Here is a 24294-nt window from a genome sequence, read left to right on the forward strand (position 1 = left end):
ATCAGCTAACCACAACTCAATGCCCCATAACAGATGCTACAACACTCCTATAAAAACATACAAGGTCCAACCTTAGTCTACTCAATAAATCCATCAATCTTTACCAAAGGTCAAACCATGTCAACAAGTCAATGGTTAAAGTCAAAGTCAACAACCAACAATATCAATCATTGATTCTCATGTCGTGACCAGCTCTTGGTCACATTATGAGGACACAGTCGGTCTGATTTCAACTCGCCTCGTTGCAACACAGCCAACTCGGTCGTTGACAACCCACTTAGCAAGCCTTAAAACATGAACCCTCCTTGGTCACATCGTGAGTAAAACATGACAATATAATCGTAAAAGCTTCAATTGTTATGTCGTGAAATCCTTAGTGTTACATCATGCCTAGAATTTGATACAACAACTTAATGTTTTGAGTCCTTGATTCATTAAGTCTTCAACTCCCACTTCCCAAAAAGCTTTAAGGGGCTCTAAAGGTTCATAAAAATCACAACATTGTGTACATGCATGCTCCATGCATGTCCTCTATCTAATCTAGGTCAAAAGCCAAGAAAATGACCCAAAACTCATGGAAGGGTCCAATATACAACCAAATTCTAGATCCAAACCATATATCAATCAAATATCCATAAGTATCCATAAAGTTCCCAACTGTTAGGAATCTCATCACTTTAACTTGCTTAAACTAAAATATGAAGGGACAAGGACTTTGATCTAACAACCTAGAAGCATAAAGTTTGAATCTTAGACACTTACAAAGGTCCAGATGTAGCACATGGTTCCTGGTACGTAAAAATTTACCTAAGTATTTGTCATTTTAGCCTTGGACTCGGCGAGTTGTAGGCCCGACTCGCCGAGTAGGGAAGCGGTCCGGGGGCACGTTTAAGTTGGCGACTCGGCGATTCCATATTCTGGACTCGGCCAGTCACCGCTGTTTGATGAAACCCTAAATTTCAAGGGTTTCCACCCTATTTAAACTCTCATTTCCTCCCTAAGCTCGCCCCATTCACCCTCAGAGCCCCCAACATCGTTTTTGCCCTTTCCTTGTGAGATTGAAGTGTTTTGGGTGTGTTCATGAAGTTTTTTAGGAGAAAGAAGAGTAGATCAAGAAGAGGAGAAGGAGGCCAAGCATTTTTGTGACATCTCAACGTTTTCCTTGAGGTATATCTCGTTTCCCCTCTGTTTTCAAGCTTGTATTCCCTAATAGCTTCATAAAAGTCCTTCTTGAGCCATTCTACAAGCTTGTTTGTGCTTTGTGGCTTGTAATAAGTTGTTAGCCTTTAGATCTAGGCATGATTTAGTCCCTGGAGCTTGGATCTACTGCCTTTATGGAGTCATATTGCATGAAAGTCCTAGATCTACCCCTTTTGGTGCACTTTTAGCCCTAAAACCTTCATTGGTGATTATCTACATGTAAAGTTGGAAACTTTACGTGTAAACCAGGCCCTAGGAACCCAGATCTATGAATGGCATGGACTAGATTCAAGAAAAATCGTGTGTATAGTTTTTGCATGAGGCAGACTCGGCGAGTCGTTCATCTGACTTGGCAAGTCGGGTCGCGAGTCCTCGGGTTGTTCCCCTTTTTGTGTTTGCGAGTTGGAGTAGTGAGTCATAGGGTATGACTCAGTAGGTTGGAAGCCAGACTCACTCATGAAGTCACTCGATGAGTCAATGCTGTGACTCGGTGAGTTCATGGCAATCTTCTTGTCTCAAGAACAACTCGACGAGTTGTTCATACAACTCGGCGAGTCACAACTTAGAGTGTTCTTCGAATGAAGGCAAACTCGGCGAGTTGTTCATACAACTCGGCGAGTAGGATGAAGGACTATTGGACTTGGGTATAGAGAAAGGGACTCGGCGAGTTGGCAAGCCAACTCGGCGAGTCTGGTCAACTGACAGTTGACTGTGACTTGGCTCATGACTTGATAAGGGTAAATGGACAATTTACCCTGAGGGCGTTAGCAGTATTTGACTAAGTGTTTGGTGGGAATTACAACCGAAGGATTTCCGGAGCAGCAGCAGCAGATAGACTATTCCCACACAGATCAGCAGCTACTACGAGGTGAGTTACCTTCCAGTAGCGGTGGGTCTACGACCACAATGTCGGCCCACCAGTAGGAGTTGTATGATGGATGATTGTCTCTGTGATATTCATCTAAGGTTGCTACTACCTATGATATGTTTATGTGCTAGTATGATATGCTGCTATGTGCTAGTGACAGTAGGGGGAGATAGTCCCCAGATTACCGGTCATTAGGGCCAAAGGGGCGGTCATGCCCAGCCATGCTAGATAGATTATGAGATATGTGTGTTATGTGGTAGCAGTAGGGGGTGAAATAGTTCCCAGTATCCAGTCGAGAGGACCGAAGGGGAGACCAGCACCCAGATATGCTAGTCAGTATCCGGTCGAGAGGACCCGGCAAGCTCCCAGTTATGCTAGACAGTATCCGGTCGAGAGGACCGAAGGGGTAGGTCGGGCACCCAGATATGCCTGACGATATATGCATGTTATGTGATTGTATGGTATGTGGTACGTTGGGGGAACTCACTAAGCTTCGTGCTTACAGTTTTCAGTTTTGGTTTCAGGTACCTCTTCTTCGAAGGGGAAGGAGCTAGCGCGGTAGCGGTACATCACACACCTACTTGTATTCCGCATTATGATATCTTCCTGGGAAATTGTACTCTGACACTTTTATGATTATGACAATGTTTTCCGACGTGCAACATCTTTTGTGAAATGAAATGATTGTTGAATGATTTATTCCTAAATGTTTTTCTAAGTACACGTTTTAAAAACGAAATTTTTGGCACGTATTTTTGGGACGTTACACCAGAATGTGATATCAAATATGAGAAGATGTTTCTTGCTTGATCCTTGCATCAATTATCCTTCTACTTCCTTCAAAGAGCATCAAAACCATCAAATATGAGCCAAACCAATCAAGAGATATTATGATTAGGGTTTTATGAGGTTTGAGTGTGATGGAGGCTGATATGAACCCTAAAATCAAGTTAATGTGTTTAAATACAAATCAAGTTCTAAAAGATCATGGGCTTAGGCCTCATCCTTCCTCACATCGTGACCACAATACATATACGTGTCCTTTACTTTGTCTTGCCACGTCGTAACCTTCTTATGTTCACATCATGACACATGGTTTTCCCTAAAACCATTCTTTTGAGTCTTTAATGCCATAAACTGATTTATTTTGGAAAACGGGTGTCACATTTTGGGTTACATGCAATAACAAAATGAATCATATCTGAAAATATATTTTAGCCTTGGACTCGGTGAGTTGTAGGCCCGACTCTTCGAGTAGGGATGCGGTCCGGGGGGACGTTTAAGTTGGCGACTCGGCAAATCCATATTATGGACTCGGCGAGTCACCGCTGTTTGATGAAATCCTAAATTTCAAGGGTTTGCACCCTATTTAAACCCTCATTTCCACCCCAAGCTCGCCCCCATTCACCCTCGGAGCCCCCAACATCGTTTTTGCCCTTTCCTTGTGAGATTTAAGTGTTTTGGGTGTGTTCTTGAAGTTTTTAAGGAGAAAGAAGAGTATATCAAGAAGAGGAGAAGGAGGCCAAGCATTTTTGTGACATCTCAACGTTTTCCTTGAGGTATATCTCGTTTCCCCTATGTTTTCAAGCTTGTAGTCCCTAATAGCTTCATAAAAGTCCTTCTGGAGCTATTCTCCAAGCTTGTTTGTGCTTTGTTGGTTGTAATAAGTTGTTAGCCTTTAGATCTAGGCATGATTTAGTCCCTGGAGCTTGGATCTATTGCCTTTATGGAGTCATATTGCATGAAAGTCCTAGATCTACCCCTTTTGGTGCACTTTGAGCCCTAAAACCTTCATTGGTGATTATCTACACGTAATGTTGGAAACTTTACGTGTAAACCAGGCCCTAGGAACCCGGATCTATGAATGGCATGGACTCGATTCAAGCAAAATCGCGTGTATAGTCTTTTCATGAGGCAGACTCGGCGAGTCGTTCATCTGACTCAGCGAATCGAGTCGTGAGTCCCCGGGTTGTTCCCTTTTTTGTGTTTGCGAGTTGGAGTAGTGAGTCATAGGGTATGACTCAGTGGGTTGGAATCCAGACTCACTCATGAAGTCACTCGGCGAGTGAATGCCATGACTCGGCGAGTTCATGGCAATCTTCTTGTCTCATGAACAACTCGACGAGTTGTTCATACAACTCGGCGAGTCACAGCTTAGAGTGTTCTTCGGATGAAGGCGAACTCGGTGAGTTGTTCATAGAACTCGGCGAGTAGGATGAAGGACTATTGGACTTGGGTATAGAGAAAGGGACTTGGCGAGTTGGCAAGCCAACTCGGCGAGTCTGGTCAACTGACAGTTGACTGTGACTTGGCTCATGACTTGATAAGGGTAAATAGACAATTTACCCTGAGGGCGTTAGCAGTATTTGACTAAGTGTTTGGTGGGAATTACAACCGAAGGATTTCCGGAGCAGCAGCCGCAGATAGACTATTCCCACACAGATCAATAGCTACTACGAGGTGAGTTACCTTCCAGTAGCGGTGGGTCTACGACCACAATGCTGGCCCACCAGTAGGAGTTGTATGATGGATGATTGTCTCTGTGATATTCATCTAAGGTTGCTACTACCTATCATATGTTTATGTGCTAGTATGATATGTTGCTATGTGCTAGTGACAGTAGGGGGAGATAGTCCCCAGATTACCGGTCGATAGGGCCGAAGGGGCGGTCATGCCCAGCCATGCTAGATAGATTATGAGATATGTGTGTTATGTGGTAGCAGTAGGGGGTGAAATAGTCCCCAGTATCCGGTCGAGAGGACCGAAGGGGAGACCAGCACCCAGATATGCTAGTCAGTATCCGGTCGAGAGGACCGAAGGGGAGGCAAGCTCCCAGTTATGCTAGACAGTATCCGGTCGAGAGGACCGAAGGGGTGTCACACTGTGAAGTCATCGAAGATAAACGCTGAAGCCAATCTCCAATTGAAGATTGACAAGAAGAGCCAGCTACTTTTTAGGGGGAGCTTGTAGGGTCATTAAGAAAAGAAAGCTATAAACCAAGGGGGAGATTGTTGGGTCAAAATATGGTTTATACTTTACTTTTCTAGGAAATTGTATTTTTCTGTAATATTTATGAGTTTATGGCGATGTTTACGGTTGAGTTTACGGTCGTAAACACCTTACGGCTGTAAACTCATTTACGACCCATTTGTTTCCGGTCCATGTTCCCTTAGTATAAATATAGGTATTAGGGTGTGAGGAATAAATTAATGAACCGTAGAGATTGTACGGCCAAGAGAGAGAGGGAGAGAGATCATATTGTGTGAGAGAATCTATTGTAAGGAATTTCATTCATATCATCAATACAATCAAGATTATTAATATTCTTCTTCTCCTTCTCTTCTTATTGTGATCTAGCATCATCCGTTTGATTGGGATTCCTCACCATCAAATGGATCTGATTGATACACAGGAAAATTAGGGACTAACAGATATGAAGCTATTTTACACAGAGAGATTTAAAAGAGATGTAGATCATTAGTGTAAATGAATGTAACTTCTGTTTATGCTTGTGTTTTTGTATTGACGATGACATCCTAATGGTTTAAAATGAATAAAATACATTTCTTCGGAAATGATTTGATAACGTATTTATCATGTTTTTCTGGGAACAAATTCTGCAACATTTGTATTAAAAGAGATACTTTGATTTTTATATAGCACAAACAAAATCGGTCTTTTATGGCTGTGAAAATGGGGGTGTCACACTATCAGCTAACCACAACTCAATGCCCCATAACAGATGCTACAACACTCCTATAAAAACATACAAGGTCCAACCTTAGTCTACTCAATAAATCCATCAATCTTTACCAAAGGTCAAACCATGTCAACAAGTCAATGGTTAAAGTCAAAGTCAACAACCAACAATATCAATCATTGATTCTCATGTCGTGACCAGCTCTTGGTCACATTATGAGGACACAGTCGGTCTGATTTCAACTCGCCTCGTTGCAACACAGCCAACTCGGTCGTTGACAACCCACTTAGCAAGCCTTAAAACATGAACCCTCCTTGGTCACATCGTGAGTAAAACATGACAATATAATCGTAAAAGCTTCAATTGTTATGTCGTGAAATCCTTAGTGTTACATCATGCCTAGAATTTGATACAACAACTTAATGTTTTGAGTCCTTGATTCATTAAGTCTTCAACTCCCACTTCCCAAAAAGCTTTAAGGGGCTCTAAAGGTTCATAAAAATCACAACATTGTGTACATGCATGCTCCATGCATGTCCTCTATCTAATCTAGGTCAAAAGCCAAGAAAATGACCCAAAAATCATGGAAGGGTCCAATATACAACCAAATTCTAGATCCAAACCATATATCAATCAAATATCCATAAGTATCCATAAAGTTCCCAACTGTTAGGAATCTCATCACATTAACTTGCTTAAACTAAAATATGAAGGGACAAGGACTTTGATCTAACAACCTAGAAGCATAAAGTTTGAATCTTAGACACTTACAAAGGTCCAGATGTAGCACATGGTTCCTGGTACGTAAAAATTTACCTAAGTATTTGTCATTTTAGCCTTGGACTCGGCGAGTTGTAGGCCCGACTCGCCGAGTAGGGAAGCGGTCCGGGGGCACGTTTAAGTTGGCGACTCGGCGATTCCATATTCTGGACTCGGCCAGTCACCGCTGTTTGATGAAACCCTAAATTTCAAGGGTTTCCACCCTATTTAAACTCTCATTTCCTCCCTAAGCTCGCCCCATTCACCCTCAGAGCCCCCAACATCGTTTTTGCCCTTTCCTTGTGAGATTGAAGTGTTTTGGGTGTGTTCATGAAGTTTTTGAGGAGAAAGAAGAGTAGATCAAGAAGAGGAGAAGGAGGCCAAGCATTTTTGTGACATCTCAACGTTTTCCTTGAGGTATATCTCGTTTCCCCTCTGTTTTCAAGCTTGTATTCCCTAATAGCTTCATAAAAGTCCTTCTTGAGCCATTCTACAAGCTTGTTTGTGCTTTGTGGCTTGTAATAAGTTGTTAGCCTTTAGATCTAGGCATGATTTAGTCCCTGGAGCTTGGATCTACTGCCTTTATGGAGTCATATTGCATGAAAGTCCTAGATCTACCCCTTTTGGTGCACTTTTAGCCCTAAAACCTTCATTGGTGATTATCTACATGTAAAGTTGGAAACTTTACGTGTAAACCAGGCCCTAGGAACCCAGATCTATGAATGGCATGGACTAGATTCAAGAAAAATCGTGTGTATAGTTTTTGCATGAGGCAGACTCGGCGAGTCGTTCATCTGACTTGGCAAGTCGGGTCGCGAGTCCCCGGGTTGTTCCCCTTTTTGTGTTTGCGAGTTGGAGTAGTGAGTCATAGGGTATGACTCAGTAGGTTGGAAGCCAGACTCACTCATGAAGTCACTCGATGAGTCAATGCTGTGACTCGGTGAGTTCATGGCAATCTTCTTGTCTCAAGAACAACTCGACGAGTTGTTCATACAACTCGGCGAGTCACAACTTAGAGTGTTCTTCGAATGAAGGCAAACTCGGCGAGTTGTTCATACAACTCGGCGAGTAGGATGAAGGACTATTGGACTTGGGTATAGAGAAAGGGACTCGGCGAGTTGGCAAGCCAACTCGGCGAGTCTGGTCAACTGACAGTTGACTGTGACTTGGCTCATGACTTGATAAGGGTAAATGGACAATTTACCCTGAGGGCGTTAGCAGTATTTGACTAAGTGTTTGGTGGGAATTACAACCGAAGGATTTCCGGAGCAGCAGCAGCAGATAGACTATTCCCACACAGATCAGCAGCTACTACGAGGTGAGTTACCTTCCAGTAGCGGTGGGTCTACGACCACAATGTCGGCCCACCAGTAGGAGTTGTATGATGGATGATTGTCTCTGTGATATTCATCTAAGGTTGCTACTACCTATGATATGTTTATGTGCTAGTATGATATGCTGCTATGTGCTAGTGACAGTAGGGGGAGATAGTCCCCAGATTACCGGTCGATAGGGCCAAAGGGGCGGTCATGCCCAGCCATGCTAGATAGATTATGAGATATGTGTGTTATGTGGTAGCAGTAGGGGGTGAAATAGTTCCCAGTATCCAGTCGAAAGGACCGAAGGGGAGACCAGCACCCAGATATGCTAGTCAGTATCCGGTCGAGAGGACCCGGCAAGCTCCCAGTTATGCTAGACAGTATCCGGTCGAGAGGACCGAAGGAGTAGGTCGGGCACCCAGATATGCCTGACGATATATGCATGTTATGTGATTGTATGGTATGTGGTACGTTGGGGGAACTCACTAAGCTTCGTGCTTACAGTTTTCAGTTTTGGTTTCAGGTACCTCTTCTTCGAAGGGGAAGGAGCTAGCGCGGTAGCGGTACATCACACACCTACTTGTATTCCGCATTATGATATCTTCCTGGGAAATTGTACTCTGACACTTTTATGATTATGACAATGTTTTCCGACGTGCAACATCTTTTGTGAAATGAAATGATTGTTGAATGATTTATTCCTAAATGTTTTTCTAAGTACACGTTTTAAAAACGAAATTTTTGGCACGTATTTTTGGGACGTTACACCAGAATGTGATATCAAATATGAGAAGATGTTTCTTGCTTGATCCTTGCATCAATTATCCTTCTACTTCCTTCAAAGAGCATCAAAACCATCAAATATGAGCCAAACCAATCAAGAGATATTATGATTAGGGTTTTATGAGGTTTGAGTGTGATGGAGGCTGATATGAACCCTAAAATCAAGTTAATGTGTTTAAATACAAATCAAGTTCTAAAAGATCATGGGCTTAGGCCTCATCCTTCCTCACATCGTGACCACAATACATATACGTGTCCTTTACTTTGTCTTGCCACGTCGTAACCTTCTTATGTTCACATCATGACACATGGTTTTCCCTAAAACCATTCTTTTGAGTCTTTAATGCCATAAACCGATTTATTTTGGAAAACGGGTGTCACATTTTGGGTTACATGCAATAACAAAATGAATCATATCTGAAAATATATTTTAGCCTTGGACTCGATGAGTTGTAGGCCCGACTCTTCGAGTAGGGATGCGGTCCGGGGGGACGTTTAAGTTGGCGACTCGGCAAATCCATATTATGGACTCGGCGAGTCACCGCTGTTTGATGAAATCCTAAATTTCAAGGGTTTGCACCCTATTTAAACCCTCATTTCCACCCCAAGCTCGCCCCCATTCACCCTCGGAGCCCCCAACATCGTTTTTGCCCTTTCCTTGTGAGATTTAAGTGTTTTGGGTGTGTTCTTGAAGTTTTTAAGGAGAAAGAAGAGTAGATCAAGAAGAGGAGAAGGAGGCCAAGCATTTTTGTGACATCTCAACGTTTTCCTTGAGGTATATCTCGTTTCCCCTATGTTTTCAAGCTTGTAGTCCCTAATAGCTTCATAAAAGTCCTTCTGGAGCTATTCTCCAAGCTTGTTTGTGCTTTGTTGGTTGTAATAAGTTGTTAGCCTTTAGATCTAGGCATGATTTAGTCCCTGGAGCTTGGATCTATTTCCTTTATGGAGTCATATTGCATGAAAGTCCTAGATCTACCCCTTTTGGTGCACTTTGAGCCCTAAAACCTTCATTGGTGATTATCTACACGTAAAGTTGGAAACTTTACGTGTAAACCAGGCCCTAGGAACCCGGATCTATGAATGGCATGGACTCGATTCAAGCAAAATCGCGTGTATAGTCTTTTCATGAGGCAGACTCGGCGAGTCGTTCATCTGACTCAGCGAATCGAGTCGTGAGTCCCCGGGTTGTTCCCTTTTTTGTGTTTGCGAGTTGGAGTAGTGAGTCATAGGGTATGACTCAGTGGGTTGGAATCCAGACTCACTCATGAAGTCACTCGGCGAGTGAATGCCATGACTCGGCGAGTTCATGGCAATCTTCTTGTCTCAAGAACAACTCGACGAGTTGTTCATACAACTCGGCGAGTCACAGCTTAGAGTGTTCTTCGGATGAAGGCGAACTCGGTGAGTTGTTCATACAACTCGGCGAGTAGGATGAAGGACTATTGGAATTGGGTATAGAGAAAGGGACTTGGCGAGTTGGCAAGCCAACTCGGCGAGTCTGGTCAACTGACAGTTGACTGTGACTTGGCTCACGACTTGATAAGGGTAAATAGACAATTTACCCTGAGGGCGTTAGCAGTATTTGACTAAGTGTTTGGTGGGAATTACAACCGAAGGATTTTCGGAGCAGCAGCCGCAGATAGACTATTCCCACACAGATCAATAGCTACTACGAGGTGAGTTACCTTCCAGTAGCGGTGGGTCTACGACCACAATGCTGGCCCAACAGTAGGAGTTGTATGATGGATGATTGTCTCTGTGATATTCATCTAAGGTTGCTACTACCTATCATATGTTTATGTGCTAGTATGATATGCTGCTATGTGCTAGTGACAGTAGGGGGAGATAGTCCCCAGATTACCGGTCGATAGGGCCGAAGGGGCGGTCATGCCCAGCCATGCTAGATAGATTATGAGATATGTGTGTTATGTGGTAGCAGTAGGGGGTGAAATAGTCCCCAGTATCCGGTCGAGAGGACCGAAGGGGAGACCAGCACCCAGATATGCTAGTCAGTATCCGGTCGAGAGGACCGAAGGGGAGGCAAGCTCCCAGTTATGCTAGACAGTATCCGGTCGAGAGGACCGAAGGGGTAGGTCGGGCACCCAGATATGCCTGACGATATATGCATGTTATGTGATTGTATGGTATGTGGTACGTTGGGGGAACTCACTAAGCTTTGTGCTTACAATTTTCAGTTTTGGTTTCAGGTACCTCTTCTTCGAAGGGGAAGGAGCTAGCGCGGTAGCGGTACATCACACACTTACTTGTATTCCGCATTATGATATCTTCCTGGGAAATTGTACTCTGACACTTTTATGATTATGACAATGTTTTCCGACGTGCAACATCTTTTGTGAAATGAAATGATTGTTGAATGATTTATTCCTAAATGTTTTTCTAAGTACACGTTTTAAAAACGAAATTTTTGGCACGTATTTTTGGGACGTTACACCAGAATGTGATATCAAATATGAGAAGATGTTTCTTGCTTGATCCTTGCATCAATTATCCTTCTACTTCCTTCAAAGAGCATCAAAACCATCAAATATGAGCCAAACCAATCAAGAGATATTATGATTAGGGTTTTATGAGGTTTGAGTGTGATGGAGGCTGATATGAACCCTAAAATCAAGTTAATGTGTTTAAATACAAAGCAAGTTCTAAAAGATCATGGGCTTAGGCCTCATCCTTCCTCACATCGTGACCACAATACATACACATGTCCTTTACTTTGTCTTGCCACGTCGTAACCTTCTTATGTTCACATCATGACACATGGTTTTCCCTAAAACCATTCTTTTCAGTCTTTAATGCCATAAACCGATTTATTTTGGAAAACGGGTGTTACTTTTTGGGTTACATGCAATAACAAAATGAATCATATCTGAAAATATATTTATTTGAGGGACTTTCTTTAACTCTTATTTGCTTTATCTCTTCTATATATATCTTATATACTCTTTCTATACCATGTGCATGCTTTTTTTTCAATCTCTATAGGATCCCATGGAAATGAAACTTATGAAATTAAGAAATTCATAATCGAAAAGTCACAAATTAATGTTTAATAACAAGTGTATAGATAATAGAGTTGTACAAATTTTTGTAGAAGAGTGTTTGTGCTTGTCTACAATACTCTATCTCTCTCTCTCTCTCTCTCTCTCTCTCTCTCTCTCTCTTTCTATCTCTGTCATAATATATATTACTCATTTATATAGAATATGGGAGCTCTCTTAACCTACAAAGAATACTAAACTAGTATTTATAGGAAGCATAACCGTAAGACATAAGGTCTTCTACATGAGAAACCTTCCACCTTCTCTAATACCTTCTACATTCTCACCTACTTAACATACTCTAGGTATATTCACATGTTCTACTACATGTTTATAACATATACCTCATATATACTCTAAATATACGTACATGCTAGGATACATGCCAAATCTCTCTAAAATTTTGTGTTCATACAATATACCATCCTTAAATAGAATTCGTCGTCAAAATCTTCTCTTACTCCCTTGGTCATCCTCTCCTTCTTTGTATCATTTCTAAGGTTATCTTCTACTTTAACCTTATAACAGAAAATAGCAATGTGCTTTTCAATTTTTTGTATTTTCAATGCAATGGCCAAACTCTCTTTATCTATATACTCACAATGGTTGTTAAGGGCCATCTACCACTCTACATACTCTTATGTAATCACATTGCATACTTAACACCATCTTTCATCTTTTTTCCTATTTTACTCAACCATGAGTCTAACTTTCCCTTTTTTTCATTGTCTTTCTCACAAGTGTGGTTTCACTTTGTCTTTTAACCATCATGAGAACGGTTTGTTATGTTTCACAAGTGTGGAATCGTTTAGAACTAGTATGGGTTCCGGGTTTAAAGATGGCTTTATCCATTTTTTGAGTAATCCATGTTTTGTGTGTTGGGTCTGGGTAAACTGCCTTTAAGAATTTTGCATGACCCATTTTTTGATATCGGTTTTTGCACTGTGAGATCAAACACTAGCTAATTGATTCAACCATTCGAGCTGCAAAAAAGTTACATTTAATATTATTAATTTTTTTTAATTATTTGAAAATATGTCTAAAATAAGATGTTAGTGAAGGGTAGTGAAGTGAAAACCTTCTTTTTTGTATGGATATAGAGTCCAAAAACATAGCACCAAGTAGGTTATGAATTTTGGTTTGTTTAATTCTCATGGGATGCACATGTTGCTTACTATTGGTTGACACTGATGTATCTATTTCATCATATACATCATGGATGACAAAGAAAACGATATTATTAGAATCATAATTGTAAAAAACATATATCTATATCATTAGAATCATGGATGACAAAGAAAACATTATTATTATGAATATAAAAGTCGAGACATTTTGGATCCCAATCTAGTTAAATTATAAGAATTGAAATATTCTAAGAAGTTTATCACCATCTTACAAATCCATCACAATTAAATCAAGTCATCTAACAAAGATCTTCACAAAAAATCTATTTAGGATCATCTTTCACATTTCATATTAAATAGTTTCTTTTAATTTCAAAAGTATGCTGCTGATAAGTACCAAATTTGGGTCATAGGGTTAGAACGGATAGGCCTGCATTCAAGGACATATAATCTCCAAACTATTCTTTAACCAACTTTATTAATTGCAAAAAAATAAGAATCAATGGTGCACCGTATTTATAATGAACTAAACAACCCTAAGCAAGATCTTATAAATTAGGAATAAGTATCATAGTTTAAACACAACCCTAAACAAGATCTTATAAATTAGGAATAATTATCATTGTTTAAACAGATAACAAATATATTTATTCAAATAAAATACCCAAAATCACATTACTATTTTATTTCTTAGCCTTTTTGCTACCCTTCACATTTGATAGACCTAACCAAACCATCTAGTCTTGTCATTAGGGTATGATATTCATAATCCTTCATTGTGATCTGACCGTAAGTAATTGGTGGCATCAACATTATCTTCTCGAACACTAACCTCGTCTTTTGACTTTCCCTTGATGTTCAACAAGACTATCAAACTTTCGCAAACATTTTTTTCGATATGCATAACATCAACACAATTGCGAAATTGCAAGTATTTATGGTCTGAACGTTTAATTCGATAAATCTAGTAACTACGATCCGTCTGAAATTACATGAAGTATATAAAAATAACATATGCATCTAAAGGTAGGACAACGAATGCATCTAAAGACATAAGTAATCTACATAATATAAAATTAATCTAGAAAAAATATGATCAAACTCTTGAAAGTAATAAACATATATTATTTCCACTTGTTCGAAGATGATGAAGTTTTTTTAAATGATTCAAAATTTTCAACAAATACCCATAACGAACAACAAATCAAATAATATAATGAATTGCTGTTATTATTATTATTATTATTTTATATATATATATATATATATATATATATATATATATATATATATATATATATACATACATAAAGCACCCCCGCTCTTTTTTTTTTCTTTCCATCTTATCCGCGTTTTGGTGGCCGCTTGTCGCCTTCCTCCTCCAATACAATTTGACTCGCATTGAAAACTCCTTGTTCCCATGTATCTTCAGCCAAGCAGATACACAACTTGAAGTCATTACTCACTTCATTCGTCTCTCTCTCTCTCTCTCTCTCTCTCTCTCTCTCTCTCTCTCTCTCTCTCTCTCTCTCTCTCCAGGGTTTACGTGTGAACCGCTCCAGTTTCAGTGACCACCGCAACGTACTGCTACCCCCTCTTGACTGTGGAGTGAATCAAGAGTTTTTTCCTGGAATCGACATGCTTTCAATGAGACCCACCTCCACCGACGCCCTCTGCCCTCTGCCTGTGTCCGCCTTGGTAAGTTCCACTTCTTATTTTCTGAAGTCGAATTAAAGTTGAAATTGTCTCCAAAATTTGTAGGAAAGGGATTTGTTTTCTGATTTTCTAAGTTATCGGAATTTGGTGACGACGTCGTCAACATTGCTACCAGTATTGATCGATTGTCATATGGAAGCAACACAAGTGATGAATAAAATCTCCCAAATCAAGTTTTAGTACATATCTTGACCTCACCGTCTATACTCTAACGACTGGCATTCAGACACGCAGAAAGAATTGACCCACGACTGAGTACCATTAATTCCACCAATCGTTGGTCTTCCCTGTTTTTCTTTTGAGCTTTTGATGGGTAGAGTCTCCACGTTTTTGAAAAAAAAGGCTGATACGCTCAATGAATTGGGTTAGGTGTACCAATCTATCTCGACAAAGATAGTTTTGTTAGGTTGTGTACTTGTGATTTTAAGCTTACTCGATACCACATATAAGTTTGATTAAATGCTGAAACATTTGCCTACTAGGTGTTTGTTAAAAGTTCTCAGTGAACTTTTTTATGTTTAGGCCCTAAAAAGTTGTTATTTATCTGTTCTCAATATCTTACATCTATTCTTTTCTCTGTACATTTATCCTTATAAATCCATTCCACTTACTTTATATACCCATTCACATAAGTTTGATGCTTTGAAGCTGCTACGCATTTGCAGGCTGGATATTGTGATGATGCTGAAGTTGTTTATAGTTTCCTTGATACAAATAAAATTGGCGAGATACATTCCATCTTTGTATGCCTATTATCTTTACACATTCCATCTTATCATATGTTTGTTTCTTTCTTCATATATCTTACTTTACAATAGGAATGCTCAACCGATTGAGAAGCTAAAGTCAGCTTACAAGAAGTTTTACGTTCATTCAATAAGTAGACCAAAAGCCATTGAAGCATGTTCTTTAATTTTTCTTTTTTGTTGAAGTGTCATATGATATGTTTGTATTGATGCTAAAGATCTAAAAACATTAGGAGGAATCAATGGATACTCGTCAACCTACTAGAAGCTTTGGAACCATCTTGGCTCAAACAGACAGTGGTGAAAATTTCTTAATGAGTATATGCGAAAAAAAATCTTTTTCTTTCTATTACTAATATACTAATTTTTTTTAAACTGCTTGGAAATCGCCCTCTGTAAAGTTCCGAAATAGCTAGAAAAAGACAAAAACAAGAAGGGTGAGGAAATGATATAACATGTTTGATTATTATTTCAAATCAGTTAGCATATACTTTGTGATAAAAATTCTTTTTGATAGGGCTGCTGCATCATTCAAGGTTTATAAAGAGACTACAGGTAGGAGCTCAATGCAATAGCACTCGGAATCGTCAAAGCCGGAGTTAAAAAACTGGAAGACTCTTGGAGGAAGAGGTGATAGAGAATAATGTGATTCTTGCCAAGTGGACATCACATAAGGTATTATTAATTTATTATTCTCTTTATTTCAATTTTCATAAATCGTTCATTGAATTATATTTCCTACAAATTGAATTATATTTCTTTCAAATTTCAGATTCCACTAAGACCTGTTGCTAGAACTATTGCCCTTGCCCTTGCCCTGCCTTGTATTGAAGTTTTTATGGATGAAGAATGCTTAGGGTCAGTAATTATTAATTATTTTCGCTTTATCCTATTGCTACTTAATTAATTATTAAAGAATTGCCAAAAATCACTCTAGGACTCTTTTATGGTGTATTATATATTTTGAAATTTAAACGAAAATACAAGTAAGATAAGATGTTGTGACAAGTTATTAGTTTTTTGATAAAAATATATATATATATATATATATATATATATATATATATATATATATATATATATATTATAAATCATTTTGTGTTACATAATAATGACTGTCTTTTTATCGATTTTCAAACCTCAAAATGCGAGAAATGAAGGTGGAGGCTCTTCTGCACTGCAACTCAGGGACAAGGATGGGAAAGACCTCAAAAAGTAAGCAATGCAAATTGACATTCTGTACATATCTTACTCCATTTAGACATTACTTTAAAACAAGTTATTCATCTAACTTATTCTCTTTACAGAATTAGTGTAGTGACCGGAAACCGATAAGTTTCTTGCTATAACTTGAGTAAAAACAAATTTATTGTTACATATATGCAAATATTTTATTTAAAAAGTTTCATTTTGTACTTAACTATTCAATACCAGAACTGCAAAGGTAAAAGATTCTTCAGATTCAATAGCAAAGGCTGCACAGTTGATTAAGAATGTGCTCACTGAGGTATAATTGATATTAAGCCGCTTTACTAATCACTTAGTTGTAATATGTTTTAAGTAGCAGATGCACATTTATAATTCTTCATTTTGTTATTCAGACTAACTTGGGGTGTTCTAGCATACTTTCTACAAGAATGCCTTCTGAGTATTTGTTAACGGTTCCTTTCAGCACACATAACCATCATTTCTCAGTTAACACCTACCTGAACAATTTAACCTCAACATTCACTACCACTTTCATATAGGATCAAATTAGATGCTTCAGTACCACATATGACGACAATTGAAGAGACTCATGCAACAGATGGAAGGAAGCTATAAATAGATGGAGAGTTTATCTTTTCAAGGCTGGTGAAGTGCTTAACGGTACGCTTGACCATATTTACGTTATGTAAATTCAAAGAAACTTTTTTTAATAACATTTTTCTAGTTTAATTATATATGCATCGCCAAACCAACTATCTTTTTGACAAATTAACATGTCTTCCTTTTTATACTATATATTTAATTTTTTCTAAATTATGTTAATTCTCTTGCAACTTGAAGTGGATAAACCTAATGGTATGGTATCCAAGAAAGTAAGGAAAAACAACCTTTTATGTATGCTTTTTCCCTGGTGTCTTTTCCTATTATTAGGTTTATTTCAATGTTAATTAATGATTGCTCTTTTCTAATTTATTATTTCGCACACAACATTGTTATTAAAGATGTTTATAAGTGCAGTAAATAGCACTATATTTTCAATTAAAAGTCCCGTTTTTCTTAAATTTGTTTACTTTTTAAAAAAAAAAAAAAAACACCAACTACCAATGTACTTTAAATTTTATCTTGTCACTTGAAGATTGAATTAGTCGAGTCCTGGAAAATAAGACATGGATATGTAAGCAAAAAAGAAAACTATTTTTAAAATTGTATTTTCATTGAATCTTCTACATTTGTGATTAATTTTTGAATGATTTGCCAACGAATGAAGTTGTTATAATGTATCAAAGTGTACACCATATTCTATTATGTTTTTATTTTTAGCAACGTACTTTTGTTTATTTGTTTATTACATTTATTGCAATATACTTTCATTTCTTTATGCAGAAGCTGGTGTTCGACAACAATTATAAGACTTCAAAAATGTTGAAGGCCATGCAGGAAATGGAAATCAAATATGACGAACTTGTCAACGAAAGGAATTAAATTTCACTTTTCAATCTTGACAAACAAGACTGTCTATTCACATTGCTCTACAATTAGAACAAGGGCTGCAAAGGTAAATTGACAAATAAATGGAAAAACTAAATTAAGTATTTTATTAATTCCATATTAAACAAAAGTTTTGTAATTTCTTTTCAGGTAGGAAAAGGTTTATCAAATAACAGTAAAGCCGAGAAACTTGCTTACCACCTACTTTGGCTCGAGGATGTAAGTGAATTTATTAACCACAAATACTTTGATTTATGATTTCTGATACTTAATATATAATTTTTATATAATTATTAATTAATAATCAATATTAAGATTATTAGTTTTACATAGTATAACTACACACCAGTAGCATCAAGATTGCACCAACACAAACATCGACATACTATCACAAAAATATACTCCAAAGAAATATGGAATTACGGGCAAAGTGGATGGAGCCGAAATCCATAATAGACAAAGATGAAAGGAAAAGAAAACAGGTAATGTGGAGTGGGGAAGGTGATAAGTATGAAGTTTATTGTTTTTCTTATAAATCATATTGTCTTTTAATAACGAACAACTTATATATAGAAATTCTCCAGGTATTGGGAACATATACAAGAAATGCTAAAGCTCTTTATAAGAGAGGTCGGACATACAAAACTTGAGGGAAACTTAAAGTGAGTTACCTTTCAAATTTTAGTCGTATCTCTTTGTAGACAAATGCAACCGGTAAAAGAATGATTAAAAAGGAAAAAGTATATAATTATTATTTTTAAAGATAAAATGGAAAAAAGTTGTTTCAATTCAATCGCGTTTTTGGTCCAACTGGTACTCAAGGTAATAATAAAATTCAAACATTTTTTTCACAATTCTAGAACCTTCTGGTTGACTAATGTTTTGACTTTTATCAGAGGAGGTTTTTGCTGACAAGAGAAAAAAAACGAACACAGTGCCAACGGGCACGCATGATTCCCATCTAGTTATATATTAAAATTCTCAAGAATAGGATAGTGAACTTGCCATTTTTTTTCGCAGAATTGGTCTTTGTATTATTGTTGGGCTTCAAAGTTAGGAATAGTAAATTTGGATGTTTTTTGGCAACTTTGCTTCTCATTCTTTACCCATTTTGACACTTTTGATCCTTACAATCAATATTTTTACACTTTTTAGGAACCTCTTAATATTTAATGTTTGGCCATAAAACTTTAACGATTTGACAACTTTGATCCATTTTCTAAAAAGTTGCTAATTCCTACCTCATTAATTCTTTAGCCATTTTCACACTTCTGGTCCTTGTAGTTAAAACTTTTACCTTTTTTCATAAAAACATGAAAGAAACGGTCAGGGGCAAAGCCCATGCTTTTTCATCCTTGTTCTTTCTACGTCTGTCATATTTATCGATTCGGAAACAATATTGAAAGCTTCTGGTCTCCGCATAATGGGGGTATCATTTCTAGTTATTATTATTATTATTGTTATTATTATTATTATTATTATTATTATTATTATTATTATAGTGAATATAAAAAATATGATAAGTATTTAAAGTGATAAAATAAATATCGTTGGTCCACTGGTTAGACAATATGAGCAATGTATTTTTTTATGATGCAATAAATTTTAACATCCAATCCTGTAATATTCAAATCAACAATGTAGTTAAACCATATATATATATATATATATATATATATATATATATATATATATATATATATATATATATATATATATATATATAATGAATTTGTTTGGTAACTTATAGCAAAATCAGCTATCTCAAACTCAAAATAAATAATGAAATACTATTAACAATCATAAATTAACAAAATCAACAAACTTAAATAACAAAAAATAGTTAATACTTATATAGTATAGTCAATAAACAATTAGATATTACTTTTTGCATTTAGGTATGACAGGAAGGCGAGATTATATTATTTAATTTCCCGCCAAAAATCCAAGATCATCTACCCTTTCATTGACTTTGTATATATGTATATGCCTTTCTCCATTCCGCCTAATAGAATTAATAAGAGAACCATAGAGGGGAAAATAAGAGAACCATACACGGGAAGAAATCGTGAGGGGCATGGAGAGATAAACATAAATTAAGTTCAAAACATTATATATAGACACTGAGGATGGTAATTCCATACTGAAATCATCAACATAGCATCAGGTTCGTCCCTTTTTATTATGATTTTGTTAATGTTGTTGATTTCAACTCTAATTCGCATAAATTGGGCACTTTAAAGTTAGTACATGTGTTGTAGATTTCACTTGCTATCACATTTATATGGCATGCCTTGGCATTCTGCATACATAGATAAATAATAAACTTGTGTACACATGTATTGATATTTTTTTTGAACAACAAGCAAGCAATAACCATTAACTGAAAAGCTAGCCACGGGCTAGGAGTACGAAAACAAAAGAAAGAAAAAAACCCAAACAAAGAGTGTTGTGGAAAATACAAGACAGAAAACGATAAATAAGAACATGACTACTTAATCCTGTTGTAGCATTCAAGGATTGGGTCACAGCACCACTCCCGCCAATTAAAAGTCCCCTTTCAATTCCGTGCATTTATCCATAAATGAGCCAACAATTTTACTTCGAAGGCCAACGCCGAATCCGATTTTGAACCTGTACTTGGAGCATGAAGTGTTTGGTTTTGATAGTTCCATATCACCCAAAGGTACACCGACATTATAGCTTCGTGAATTGTGGATAGCCTTTGATGCCCTTTCAATTTTGCTTTACAGTTTAACAGATCACCAACTGAGATGAAAGAGAGGTCCAATAGCTGCCACCATTTTCTTACCTGCCGCCACACACCTTTTGAGATTGGACATCCCACTAAAATGTGATCTACAGTTTCAGGAGCATCATTACAGAGTCTGCATACGCTAGTTTGGCTGATACCAAATTTAAATAAATTTGCCATGGTTGGGATTTTCCCATGACTTATCCGCCATGCTAAGATATTAAGTTTCCCCGGGACTAACGGGTTCTAAGCCCATTAACCATTACTTTGCGGGAGGATTGAACTATCTATAAAACTCCTGAGAGAGGAAACTGTGTAAATCCCAGATGGGTCTAAAGTCCAGCCCCATCTAATTGACCCATCATTAGATGGTACCAAATTGAAATTTTCCAGAAAAGGCACATTTTCTTTTTCCAAGTCTTTAAGGATGTTTGCTATTGATCCCCAGCACCCACTCTTTCTCTTTGCAACTGAAGTGATCAAATCCATCTGGTCCGAAAATGGATTTGATCACTTCAGCCCACATACTATTGGCTGAATTCTTGAATCTCCACCATTTACCCATTAGGGCTAAATTTTGTGCATTTAGGCTCCTAATCCCCAAGCCTCCTTTGTCTTTAGCTGCAAGTGTCTTTTCCCATGCAATCCATACCTTCTTCTTTGACTCTGAATCTCCTCCCCAGAAGAATCTCATTCAGATTTTCTCAAATTGCTTGATGACTTTAACTGGAGCTTTAAATAAAGAGAAATAGAAAGACCCAATACTACTTAAAACAAATTTGCACAACGTTAGGCAGCCACCAAACGAAAAAAATTTTGCCCTCCACTTTGATAGTTTCACCTGAAATTTTTCTACAATTGGATTCCAATTTGTGGATCTTGCCATAGATGCCCCCACTGGGAGTCCAAGATAGATGAAAGGAAGTGAACCGATAGAACAGTTGAAACTTCTTGCCAACAATTTCAATTCACAGTTTTGTACCCCAAACCCAAATATCTTACTTTTCAACATGTTCACCTTGAGCCCTGATGACAGTTCAAAACATCTTAGGATTCTTATCAAGTTTTTTGCATTCTCAATCGAGACCAAGAGCCCATAAAAATAACATCATCTGCGTATTGCAGGTGTGATATAACTGGGCCATCATGCAGTAGTTTAATACCCTGAAATAGACCCTTTTCCTTTGCCATTTCCATCGCCATGTGTAGTCCCTCTACTGCAATAATAAACAGAAATGGAGATAGGGGATCTCCCTGTCTCACCTCCCCCCCCCCCCCCCCCCGCTCCATGCCAAATTCTGCAGTTGCAGATCCATTTATGAGAATTGAAATTCTTCTAGAGGATAGGCACCCTAGAATCCACCTTCTAAATTTGGCCCCAAACTCCATTTGTTGCAACACAGAGTATAAGTATTCCCAGCTAAGGCTATCAAATGCCTTCTCAAAGTCGACCGTAAATGTAAATGCTTTCCTCTCTGCTTTGTTGATCCAAGTGATTACCTCATTAAGTATAAGGGGCCCATCAAGTATATTCCTGCTTTTGATAAACATCGTCTGAACTGGGCTTACCACTAGGTGGATCACCTTCTTTAACCGTTCAGCAAGGACCTTTGCAATCGTCTTGTATAAGCATCCAATTAGACTAATAGGGAGGAATTCTTTTATGGTGATTGGATCCTGAACCTTTGGAGCGAGAGTGATAAAAGAGGAGTTACATCCTTAATCAATCTGCCTTGTTGCTTCAAAATGCTTAATTGCAAAGTAACAATCACTCCTAATACATCCCAATACTTCTTTAACATGGCGATAGTAAAACCATCAGGGCCCGGTGCCCTATCAGAACCATAAGCCCAGATGGCCGACTTGATTTCATCCAACATAAAAGGTTTTTCTAGAAAGGCAGCCATATAAGATGGTAATTTCTTGAAATTGGGACAGATGAAGTTCGGTCTTGATTTGATTGCATCCGTAAATCTACTAGAGAAATGCTTGACTGCTAGCTCTTTTATCGCCACCGGGTTGCTTACCCAAAACCTACTGTCCTTAAGCCCATTTATCCTTTGCGACCGATGGTGCCTATTTATCAAACCATGAAAAAAAACTGTTGTTTTCGTCCCCTTCTAAGGCCCATTTGGTTCTGGACTTTTGTTTTAGATCTTCAATACGCAAGGCTTCAATCTTCATGATTTCTTGATAAGCAATTTGGCGACTCGACCTTTGTTCATCATTTATCTGTTCGTGTTCAGCCTGGATGTCTATAGAGTTTATTTTGCTTGTAAGCTCCGATACCTTTTTCCGATCCTTCTCAATTATTTCTTTCCTACAAAATTTAATATGTTCCTTTAGGTTCTTAAGTTTTCCAGCCACAAGAGATACGGGGGAAATACGCAAACTTAGATCAGGACCAGGTCGAGATGTCCACCCTCTTTTTAGAACAGCCTCAAAGTCAGGCTCTTTTAGCCATGAGTTAAAAAATCTGAAGGGGTATGGTCCGAAATCCAGGTGATTAGAGGAGAGGATGATGGCACAATGATCTGAGTGTAACCTGGGTAAGGTTAGAACATTTAGTTGTGGCCAGGTGTCAATTACATTTGGCGAGACTAGATATCTATCGAGTTTGCTATGCTTTTCACCGGATGCACTCATGTAAGTAAATCTGCGACCACCCATTTTTATTTTTATCAGACCCAGGGAGTGAATGAAATTGTTGAAGTGGAATGCAGTACTGGGGAAAAAAATGGAACCCATTCTTTCTTCTAGGACACGAACTGCATTAAAATCCCCAAAGGCAAACCAGTGGCAATCCATGTCAGCATTTATTATATCAAAAAGGTTATTCCAGAGGGCCTTCTTCTTGTTTGGGTCGTTTGGAGCATATACATTGATAAAACAACATTGTTTTCTCAGCTTGCGCCACTGACCTTTGATAGCTAAGAATCGTGCACCTTTAATTATTTCAGTTGCTTCAAAAAGGTTAGGGTCCCACAGAGAGGCGATTCCACCAGATAAACCCAAAGGATCAACAACTTCACATTGAAAATTAGAGGAACCCCATATATATTTATCCAAACATCCTTTTACCTCAGTCGATTTAGTTTCTTGTAAACCCACGAAAAATGAGTGATTCTGAATTCAAACTTCCTTTAACCAGCTCCGTTTGATTTCTGTTGAAAATATTCAATTATATTTTACAATCTCATATTTATTTTTAAGAAGTAAGTGTGAAGGGTGTGTTGTGTCGATAATATGTTTTCCAAGGGTTATTTGTGTATGCAGGGATCAGTTGAAACACGCGGGTTGAGTTCGGGTCAATTTGTCTTCGGGTTATATTCGTGGGTTTGATCCAAGATATAAATAAAGAGAGAGAAGGCTCTGGACTTCACTTTTGTTCAGTTGAAGATATCAGATTAAGGGTTTTCTCTCTCGTCTTTCTCTCTTGAGAGATCGTTGTTGTTAGATTGTTATATACATCGGTTTTGCTTGTTGTATTCAAGTATGAAAAAGGTTTTGTGATTAGTTTCTTTCATTCTTGATAGCTAGTAATAGATTAGGTTGAGTGACAATCTGA

General features: G+C 37.9%; 1 protein-coding gene and 1 long non-coding RNA gene across 8 annotated transcripts; one reads left to right on the plus strand and one right to left on the minus strand.

Annotated features, from left to right (window-relative positions):
- Positions 1–14181: 14181 nt before the first annotated feature.
- On the plus strand, positions 14182–19096 carry LOC145011786 (uncharacterized). Of its 7 annotated transcripts, XR_013664259.1 has the most exons (11): positions 14182–15711; positions 15792–15949; positions 16047–16132; positions 16435–16489; positions 16709–16781; positions 17023–17143; positions 17867–18038; positions 18122–18190; positions 18305–18453; positions 18556–18633; positions 18868–19096. It is a non-coding gene; the product is annotated as an uncharacterized LOC145011786 (long non-coding RNA). The 7 variants fall into 7 exon arrangements; XR_013664257.1 differs by having other exon boundaries at positions 16435–16781; XR_013664258.1 differs by having other exon boundaries at positions 16709–17143.
- Positions 19097–21420: 2324 nt separating this feature from the next.
- On the minus strand, positions 21421–21929 carry LOC145010706 (uncharacterized). The gene is made up of 2 exons (XM_078969215.1): positions 21890–21929; positions 21421–21752 (listed from the first exon to the last, which is right to left on the minus strand). The coding sequence occupies exons 1-2, from the start codon at positions 21927–21929 to the stop codon at positions 21421–21423; spliced, it is 372 nt and encodes a 123-aa protein (XP_078825341.1).
- Between the last annotated feature and the right edge of the window lie 2365 nt (positions 21930–24294).

This window comes from Lactuca saligna, chromosome 8 (genome assembly GCF_052625555.1).
Source record: "Lactuca saligna cultivar CGN05327 chromosome 8, ASM5262555v1, whole genome shotgun sequence".
Lineage (NCBI taxonomy): Eukaryota > Viridiplantae > Streptophyta > Magnoliopsida > Asterales > Asteraceae > Lactuca > Lactuca saligna.